This window comes from Lolium rigidum, chromosome 7, assembly GCF_022539505.1.
Source record: "Lolium rigidum isolate FL_2022 chromosome 7, APGP_CSIRO_Lrig_0.1, whole genome shotgun sequence".
Lineage (NCBI taxonomy): Eukaryota > Viridiplantae > Streptophyta > Magnoliopsida > Poales > Poaceae > Lolium > Lolium rigidum.
The window spans coordinates 111236962-111247256 of record NC_061514.1 but is presented as its reverse complement, the minus strand read 5'-3'; the positions used below and the strand labels follow the sequence as shown (position 1 = coordinate 111247256).

Genomic DNA, 10295 nt, shown 5'->3' with positions numbered 1-10295 from the left:
GTTGTTGCGAAAATAGAAAAACATGAACTGTTTCCTATCTTGAACAATATTAAAATGAGCTTAAAAATTGACAGAAAATCAATTTTTATAAATCTTTGTAATGAACATTTACCTTGGTTAAATGAATTTTAAATTTCAGAAGTTTGAACAGTTTCTTATTTATAAATTTGCAAGTGGTATCTAATTTGAACAATTTTTAGAAAATTAAACAAAAAATGAACGGTTTCCCACCTTCAACATTTGTATTACGAATTAGAACATTTTTTAAACTTGAGAACTTGAAAGCAAATTTAACTTTATAATTTTATGAATTTTGAATGATTTTCCACCTTGAACATTTATCTCACTTGAACGGATTTTGATCTTAAGCATTCTTGAAAATCTAATGGGTATCATCTTTAAACAAGCTTTTGCAAAAATAGAAAATATGAACTATTTTCTATCTAGACCAAAATTAAAATGAATTTAAACTTTGAACAAAAAATTAATTTGAACAAATTTTTGTATTGAACATTTACCTTGGTTGAACAGATTTTCTGATTGAAAAAATGTTCAAATTTTAAAATTGTTCGAATAAAAAATGTTCAAATTAGAAAATTGCTCATATATATAAAATGTCAAAAAAAAATTGTTCATATTTGAAAATGTTCAAAAACAAAAATGTTCATATTTAAAACATGTTCATATTTTAAAAATGTTTAAATTAAAAAATGTTCAAAAATAAAAATGTCAGATTTTTATGAAAAAAATAATAAAAAGGAAAAAGTTCTATACTTTTTAACACAAGAACATTTTTCAGAACGGTGAATACTATTCGAACCCGGTGAAAATTTTCTTTAAACTGATCGGTATAGTTTGAACTCATGAACTTTTTTTTTCAGATAACAAACTTATTTAGACTTGATTTTTTTCATAATATAAATATATTCAAATAATGATTTTTTTAATTAATGAACAAAATATAGAAATAAAAAGGAAAAAGGAGAAGAGAGAAGAGAGAAGAGAAGAAAATAATACATATGAAAATAGGAAAACAGAAAAAACCCAGAAAAAATGAGTAAATGTTCAATTTCAAAATGTTTAAATTCAAAAAATATTCAAAGTAGAAAGATATTCTCATTTAGAAAAGATTTAAATCTAAAAAAGAATTTTTTTTTGGAAAGTGTTCAAATTTGAAAGTTGTTCAGTAATAAAAACGTTCAATTTTAAAAATGTTCAAATTTGAAATTAGTTTGAATTTTAAAAATTCTTCAGATTTTGAAGTTGCTTATATCAGAAAAAGGATAGTACAGAAAAAAGAAGAAAGATCGAAAAAAAACTGAACAGAAAAGAAAACCAGATAAGAACCAGGAAAGTCCGAAAGTAGGAAATATATGGCAATGGTCGGAACGCACGAAAATCCCAAAACAGCAACCGATCGCTAGTAATGGGCCGGCCCAACAAATCCACCCCTGTGCGGCGCGCCGGATAGAGCCCGCATTGAGCGATGAATAGGAATCGCCCACGCGTCGACCAGGTCGGCGCATAGCAGTTCCCTCCCCAGGTGGCTCCCGTTAGAAATTGAGTGAGAGGAAGCCCACAGGTAATTGGGCTAATGCGCGTGGGCCGAAATGGCAAGCTGGCCTAGAGCCGTAGACAAGTGTGATGAGCCCCGTTAGGGAGTTTGGGCCACAAGGTTGAGATTGAAGCATAGGGCATCAATTTTATTTTTTTGGGACTGACTAACGCTCAGTGGACTGAGAAGTTTCAGTCGACTTCTTCATTTTTCTCGGCCCAATGCTCGCAAACATTTTTCTCTTTGAGCTAGTGTTACACGGGCTAACCCCTTAGTTATGGAAAAGCAGTTTGGCCCAAAGTTTCAATCGTATGCTAGCCAGTTTTCTAATACTAGTACGCACGATCTCAACACAAGAAATAAGCAGCTTCGTAAATCGATCGAGCGGCGAGACCACGAAAACACTTTGAACTGATTGATTTAGCTACAGACAATCCAAAAGCTAATTGTTGAAAATCAATCTGAGGTTGGGTGGTTAAGAGGATGGTTGTACCCCCAGTCCACCAGAGTTCGAACCCTAGATTTGATATCTGTGTGTCTTATAAATGCGGAATATTCATTCAGTGGGAGACGACGTTTCCGTCGACAACGAGGGTTTATGGTGACTTCGTCAATTTCAAGATCCAGTCCGCTGACTCGGTCTTCCGGAGGTACTCATAGGGGTAGGATGTGCGTGTGTGCGTTTACACGGGTGAATGTATGCGCGTGTATGTGAGCGTCTACGTTTGTACTCCATTTCTAATAAAAGCTAATTGTTTTACACGGAAAAAAAGTTAATTCTGTTCCTATAATTTTCGTAAATAGAATCATGCACTGAAAAAGAATTCCTCTTTTCACAATAGTAGTTCTTAATTGCAACATTACAACTCTACTTGCAACCGGAAAATTCAACTACACTTGAACCTAAAAAAATCTCAGTTGCAACTCCGGTTAAAACCGAAAAAGTCTTTTGCAAAAGTATAGCTACAATCTCATATGCGACTGAGAAAAATAAACTCTATTGCAACTCCACGTACAATTACAAAAATATCTCTGTTGCAATTCTACTTACAAATGAAAAATATCTCAATTGCAACCTTTTCACCTACAACTGGAAAAATATTAGTTGCACCGTAATTGGAACTGTGTAAATGTCTGAGTTGCAACATCACTTATAGCAGAAAAAATTAGTTGCAACACCACTTCTAACTAAAAAAAATCTTAGTTGCATTCCCACTAAGATGAACAAAAACTGAAAATATAACAATGACAAAGAAAAAAAAATACTCACACAGAGAAGCCCACAAGGGGGAAAAAAGTACTCCCTCCAGCCAATTAAACATGTCAAAGGTTTGTTAAAATTCAGATATATCGAGATAATATTTAATGTATAGATACATCCAAATTTAGATAAGTTTCATGGAATAGAGGAAGTAGCTGGTTACAAATACAACACGATCATAGAAAACAGAAAAGGCTTTTATAATAGTGGACACACCAGCTGGACGAAGAAAACAGCCCATCCTAGCTCATTTGGATGTACTTGCGAAAAAAAAAATGGCATGGTTGCACAAATCTCCGCACAACAACTAATGGCTACAAACTTGACTCAGAAGTCAGAACTAGCTAGGCAAATCCCTTTCGTTTTCCGTCAACCTGATCCTGGAAATTCTGAAACTGCGGAAGTACGAGACACTATATATATATATAGGAAGCTATTTGTAGTATAGTCGAAAAAATCAACTCAAAAGTAATTTCTTTTGGGTAAACTATAAATTAGTCTACACTTTGTACGCGCACAAAGTGTAGACACGTGCGCTGGTGCTTTGGGTGGGTGACCGGCCACGTGCTACCTAAAAAAACAAGGCGTGGTGGCACGCAGAAACCGACAGAAGCAGTACTCCCTCCGTCCACAAATAAGTGCACATCTAGCCTTCTAAGAAATCCACAAATAAGTGTACATGTAGACTTCTTGATATATTTTTTACGTTTAGACCCCTAGTGCATGCCTTGATTTCAGCCCCCATTAATCATTTTTGCTTTCTCAATGTTGTTTTGTAGGTTACTAGCATGCACAACATTTATTAGCGCCTAAATCAAAGCATATTCTTAATTAATGAGCACATTGATTGAAAGAATGAGATTTTTTTTAACAAAAAGTTTAAGGTCTCTTGGAAACCGCGCGCGTCCACTTATTTGTGGACGGAGGGAGTATATTATATGGGTCCGCTCCTCGTGATGAGCGTGCGATGGTCCATGCCATGCGCCGGAACAGCCAAACAGGTAGGTGCGGTCCAGTTTTGGGGACAGCCCACCCCACCGTGTACCGTGTACTCCAATTTTGGAGTAGCAAGCAGCCCAAGATGCACACGGACCGTCCATGGAGGGACAAGGGACTCCCTAGTAGGGCGGGCATTGATGGAGCTCGCATGAAACGTTGGACGGACGGTGCATATTCGTTCGTCGCTGCAGCTAGAGTCCGGCCGGCAATACGACGACGACGATTCTATTGCCAACTACCCATCTGGTCTGGTCCGGTCCGGGACCCCACGTGTGCCAAAGCGCCATGTGCGAACCAGCGAGACGTGGTACGGCCGCTGGCGCCGGGGCCAGGACCAAGGAGGGCCGTCCGTTGTGCAACGTTCTTGCCGAGTACATATATACGCGCGCGCGCGCGAGCGAGCGAGATGTGCATGATGATCACAGCTGTACCTGGCATGTGAAGTGAAACGGTACGGCCATCTCGATCTCGTCGTCATCCGGCGCTCTCGTCATCAAGCTGGGATTTCTGCGTCGCGACACAGTTCCCGCCGACGGTGACCCGACCCGGCAGCAAAAAATCAGTCAGTCAGAAAATATCACTGCTGTAATAACGGACGGTGCCGGTGAGCCCGTTCCGTCCTCTTCGTCGCCCCGGCCCGAGATCCAACCTCCCCGCGAAAGCGACGTGCACGGCCCTCCGGGCGTCTACGGAGGCGACGATGCCGATCGAGCGCGCCAATGAAGTCCCGGGATGGATCCATGGGACGGCGACCGCTGCAAGTTGCGGCACGTCCCGGTCCATCCATCTGCACGGACGCCATCAGGGATTCAGGGACGGCAACCGCTGTTCCGTCGCGAGCGCGACGGCGCATGAGGTCGCTGCTTCGACGGCGGCAATGGCGAGGGGCCCGCAGGTCGGTGGTTGGCGCTAGCTCACGCTTAAGCGTCCTCCGTACTTCACCTCCTCCGCCATGTGGATTTGATTCGCTTATCGCGATTGTGTTTGACAGGGACTGATATACTACCACGCCTATCGATCTGTACCACCAACGCTACTACCTAGCTATCACATAAACAATTCTCTCTCGCCCGCCCATACTTTTCTTTTTCTATTTTTTTTTCTTTTCAAAATGGTCCTCCTACAATAAATTCTACGCCTTCGTTTCAAAATAAGCAACTCACCTTTCTCTCCTTACAGCGGGCAACAAAAATGTCTCTTTTCTTGAAATTTCCTGCGAACTAAGTTAGTCAAGTCCACCATTTCATACACACACGCCATCACATGGAGCAAAAATTTAAGAAATGATGTGTTCGTATTACACTTTTTGGGACAATATTCATATTACCATGTTGCGAGCCAAAAAAGGCATTGCTATCACCTGTATATATGGGGGATAAAATCCCATCTTTCTAATAAGGAGTAGGGGCCTAGCGAGGAAACCCTAACGCCTCCGGGTCGCCCCCCGCGCGGGCGACTCCGAGGCTCCCCGCGCCGCCACCCAAAACCGCCGCCCCACCTCCCCCCTCGGCCCCTCGCCGCCGCCGGAGGAGGCCATCCTACGGCGGACGGCGGCGGCGGGGGGGTCTCCTCCGGCTATCTCCCCCAAAATCCAACTCCCGCCCCGACCTCCTGCCCCCAAATCTCGCCTGCGAGCCCCCCCGCCTCCAGGCCATCTCCGCCGGCGGTCCCTGCCTGCTCCGCCTATCCTCGGCAGGCGTGCCACCTCTCCTCGCGTGGCTTGGCTCCCGCACTCGACGGGCGGCTCCCTAGTGCGCCGCGCCGCCTTGCTCTGCCGTCGCGTGGGCCGGCTATGGAGTCCCATGCTGCCCGCGCGCGCTTGGTGTGGCTCCCCTGCCGGCGCCGGCGTGCGCCTCGGCAGTTCTGGCTGGGCCTCGGCTCGCCTCGTCGTGCTCGGCCGGCGCCGTGACCCTGCGACGGGCCTCTGGGTGGCTGCCCCTCTTCTTGCCGCTCCCCTTCCGTCCGGGGTGTGGGCTCCCTGCAGTTCGACCACTCCCCTTCTCCGGTGGCCCGTGTCCACCCCTCGCTGTGGTTCCTGCTGGGCAGGGGAGGTCGGCCCGTCCTGATGCCTGGTTGTAGGTGCACATCCGAGCGAAAGCTTGTGGACGATGACGCCGTTGGCGCCATATCCCTCCTTGGAGGCGTCCTTTTTGGCTCTGTGCACCTCGCTGCGTTCGGGGACTGTGCTACCTCTCGTCTTCCCGCTGGCCGCCCGCTCGTATTTTTTCGGGCCTAGGTCGTGGTCATGGTGACCCCGCCCGAGCCGCCTGGACGTCCTGGGGTTGCCTCGGCATGCGCCCCCTCGACCACGGGGTCGGCACACCGGTGTCGTCGCCCCAGTCTCGGCTATCCGACGCCTTTCGATTGTGTTGGTCTTGGCGGCACACCGCCTTTCGGCATCGCCGGCGGCACACCGGTGTCGCCGCACGGACTCGGCTATCCGACGCCCTTCGTCTGTGCCGGGTCGCTTCTTCGTGTGCTTCTGATGGGTTCCACGAATTCCACTACCTGCTCCCCCACTCTGCTTGCGGTGTGGTTTCTCTCCGGAGTTGCTCGCCTTGCGGTCGACGTGAGGTCCTCAAGGTGACGTCGGGTTTTTGGCTTTGCCTGGCTTGTGCTTGTGGCGTGACTCTTCTCTGCATTGCCCTTCGACCACGGGGTCGGCACACCGGTGTCGTCGCCCCAGTCTCGGCTATCCGACGCCCTTCGACTGTGCTTGGTCTCGGTTCTGCAGGTCTTCGTCGCCGTCCTTCGCTCGCCATGCCAAGTTGCAATGACTGTCCTTTGGGGAGCTGACCTCCCGGGGGGTTCGGTTGGCTTCGGTTGCTAACCTCCCCCTCCCCTTTGTGTTGCCTTTTCTAGTTTGCTTTTTTTTCTGTAATTTTATTGTCTTCTTCTCCCCTGTATCCCCGTGTATCTCCTCTCATCTGTTGTAAGAACATGGGCCTGCCAGGCTACTTTCGTGGAATATAACAAGCGGTGGGGATTTCCCCCCGTCGACCTCGAAAAAAATAAGGAGTAGGACGACTCTTTTCGACCAATTATGTACCTACGCAACTACGGTGGCAGTATATCTCTCACATAAATATAACTTGTAAAATAAAGTTCCAATACAAAGCATGACCATCGTAGTTTAACCACTGAGTCGAACCCAATTTGCTTTAAAGGAATGTGGTAGGTGAATCCCTAGAGCGATTTGTTTTTGATCTAATTAGAACTCAAAAAATGGGTTTATGAGTATTTGAACCTTGGTGGATATGTTGTACATCCAATTCTCTAATCATGTGAGTTATACTCACTTTTTTCAATCACATCTAGGTAAATTTTCCTCATGTAGGTATCCCCTGCACTAATCCACAATAATACATGTTATTGCTTCGTAAATCTTGATCCGTGATTCTTCTTCAAGAGAACACGTGGGAAGCTAGTGTATTTCTTGTCATGTGTTTGTGTGACTATTTCTTGTACTCAGTATAAATATTAAATAAGTAAATAATGGAATAATTGATTCAAAGGATTTCCAGGGGATTTTGGGGACTTGTTTTTTTTAATAATATTTTGCGTTGGCTATATGATATGATTTGTAAGAATGATTCGCATATGTTTTTGGCCTAATATTTTGTCTGCACTATCTGAAAAGAGTTTCCGTCTGCTCAAACTTATTTTTTGAAAGTAGTCATTTCTTCTAATTGTGGTATTGTATTGTACACACGTTACACCAACAGGGGAGTAATACTTTAGGAGTTAGATTGTTCGTGTTACACCTTTCCACAATATTATTTTAGCATGTGGTGAGCTAAAAGTCATTTCTCTATCACATTCATATAAATATTGAGGATAAAGTTTCATCTCCAATGTGTGAGGCCTCTTCCTCAAAAAGGATAAGAATTAAGAACTTCCGATCAATACCGTGTTCTGGATATGTTTCAAATAAAAATAGGCCGAGGCTAAAACGTGTATCCGTGTCAGCAACTCCATCCTCAAAAAGGAACAAAATTCCGCAAACAAATTTCGATCATTTTCCCACCAAAACTCGTGGCGTACACGACGCCTGACCCAGCCTGGAGGGTGGTTCCCACCGACGGAGATCTGCTCGCTGACTCAGATCCTCCTCCTCCAGCCGGTCAAATCCTCATCAGCCTCCACGCATGAACGCTGATTGGCGGCTAATTATTTCCGTCCAAAATAACACGAGCCGCTAATCCTAGTCGTTGGCTGATGCTGCCGTCAGTTCCGCAACCGCGTATAGCAGCTGTGCATGCACTGTGCCGTGCGTACATGTCGTCAGCTTCCTTCCTCCACGACATTTATATAGCTGTCGCTGAGAGCTCCAGACTTCTTCTCTCTCATTCCTACCTCCCCCAGGTCGCAACAAGATCCATTCGCTCCGTGCCTCCGTTTCTTGGCTTTCTCCAGTTCTTTGTTCTTTCTGCGCATCCGGCGTCCAGTTCATCATCTTCGTAAGGAGACATCGGAGACGTAAAGGCGTAACTAAGTAACTACTTGGAATAAGGGGTCAATGACGATCTCCGCAGGTTTCGAATCTTACCGGGCGTCGCCGGTGGACATGCGTGTCATCACGTCGGACGGACAGAGCATCGCCGCGCACTCCTACGTTCTTGTAAGCCAGCTCCCCGGACGTTCACGTTCCTCCTCTGTTTTCCCCGCTGAATTTGGCCGGGATCTTGCGTTGTTATGGTCGAATAGTTCGCTAATCTTGGAATCTGGCTGGCAATATCTGCAGGCCTCGTCATCGCCGGTCCTGGAGCGGACGATCGACGCGGCGCGGCGCGGGTGGGGCGCCGAGTGCACCATCCGCGTCCTCGGCGTCTCCGCCGACGCCGTCCATGCCTTCATCCATTTCCTCTACTGCTCCAAGGTAACGCCGGAGGAGGAGGAGGTGCTGGGCGCGCACGGGGCGCAGCTGCTGGCGCTGGCGCACGCGTACCGGGTGGGGTGGTTGAAGAGCGCGGCAGAGGCCGCCGTGTCGGCGCGGCTCACGCCGGACCGCGCCGTGGACATGCTGAAGCTGGCCAGGCTCTGCGACGCGCCCAGGCTGTACCTGCAGTGTGCGCGGCTGGCAGCCAAGGACTTCGCCGCCGTCGAGCTCTCCGAGGGCTGGCGCTTCGCCCGCCGCCACGACGCCGCGCTGGAGCTCGAGCTCCTTAAGCTGGTGGAGGACGCCGACCAACGGGAAAATCGGTGGGCGCGCGAGAGAGCCGCGCAGGAGGCCTGCCGGCAGCTCGGCGAGGCTATGACCACGCTCGAGCACATCTTCCCCGGCAGCAGTGGCGCCGCCTGCACAGACAACGCGCCGTGCGCGACGGACGGCTGCGCGTGCCGGGGCCTGCAGCTCCTGATGCGTCACTTCTCGACGTGCGCGAAGAAGACAGCGCCGGGAGGCTGCGCGCGGTGTAAGCGCGTGCTGCAGCTCTTCCGCTTGCACGCCTCCGTCTGCGACCGGACGGACCAGACCTGCCGTGTGCCACTCTGCAGGTGAGAAAACGCAGCGCAGAAATACATTCTTGCATCTGACAAAATGTCGGTCCTAGATCAGCGATCAAGAACAAGGCTGCTGACGAGATCCGTGCCCTTTTTCACCAAACAAACCACTTGCTCGATCCCACCGTGAATTAGACATAGCTTTCATCCTTTTCCATGAAAATGACTTCCACGGCGATGACAACGCTAAAAGTAATAATTGTACATCCAAATGCAAAAGACAAATCAATCGACCCATACACCTACTATAGATTTTATTTGCATATCCTTATGATCCATGTGGTTATTTTTATTTGTTTACATCCAGTGGTGATATCCTCATGCTCACCTTTCAATATGGTTGGTTAATTTTTGTAGGAATTTCAAAGGCAAAACGCAGGCCGAGAAAGCAGACAAGACATGGCGGCTTCTCGTCAAGAAGGTTATTAGGGCAAAGGTGATGTCCTCCTTGGCCAATAGGAAGGTGCCGGAGGTCGTGTCCGCGTCATGGGCGTGGCACAATGGAAGGGCAACCAAGTTGAGATGAGAAATGCCATTTGATCATCACCGTGTAGTCTAGATCTTGTCATTACCAACAAAGTGTGTATGCAGTGAATTTAGGTTGTATCGCGTAGTTCTTGTGATACTTACCAAATGGTACTTCAATTTTTAAGGGAGTACCTATTAATTCATCGATTGTAACTTGCGATGGTTAATTAGGATAGTCAGAGTTGAAATTCTCTCCTTTATAAATAAGAAAACATTTTGAGACAATTATTAAGTTGGTTTTGGGGTGTTATTAAATTTGACTTGTTTGCTATGTTCAAAGACTAGCAGGCCGACCTATTTAGGCTTAATTTATCCTTATAACTTTAATTCCAAAAGAACCTTATTCTAGGACTAACCAAAAGTTTTGGCCCATTGCCTTGACTATTTATTGTTTTAGGATTTTCTCTAAATGTGTTACTAAAAGATTAGGTGGGATTAGTGAAGAACTTT

At 46.7% G+C, this 10295-nt stretch overlaps 1 protein-coding gene across 2 annotated transcripts; it reads left to right on the top strand.

Moving 5' to 3' along the window:
* Positions 1-8214: 8214 nt before the first annotated feature.
* LOC124679184 (BTB/POZ and TAZ domain-containing protein 1-like) lies at positions 8215-10070 on the top strand. 2 transcript variants are annotated; one of them, XM_047214988.1, is made up of 3 exons: positions 8215-8436; positions 8560-9311; positions 9675-10070. In XM_047214988.1, exons 1-3 carry the CDS (start codon positions 8335-8337, stop codon positions 9841-9843), a joined length of 1023 nt encoding a protein of 340 aa, XP_047070944.1. In that variant the 5' UTR covers positions 8215-8334; the 3' UTR covers positions 9844-10070. The 2 variants fall into 2 exon arrangements, with proteins under 2 accessions (XP_047070944.1, XP_047070943.1); XM_047214987.1 differs by having other exon boundaries at positions 8215-9311.
* The last annotated feature ends 225 nt before the right edge of the window (positions 10071-10295 follow it).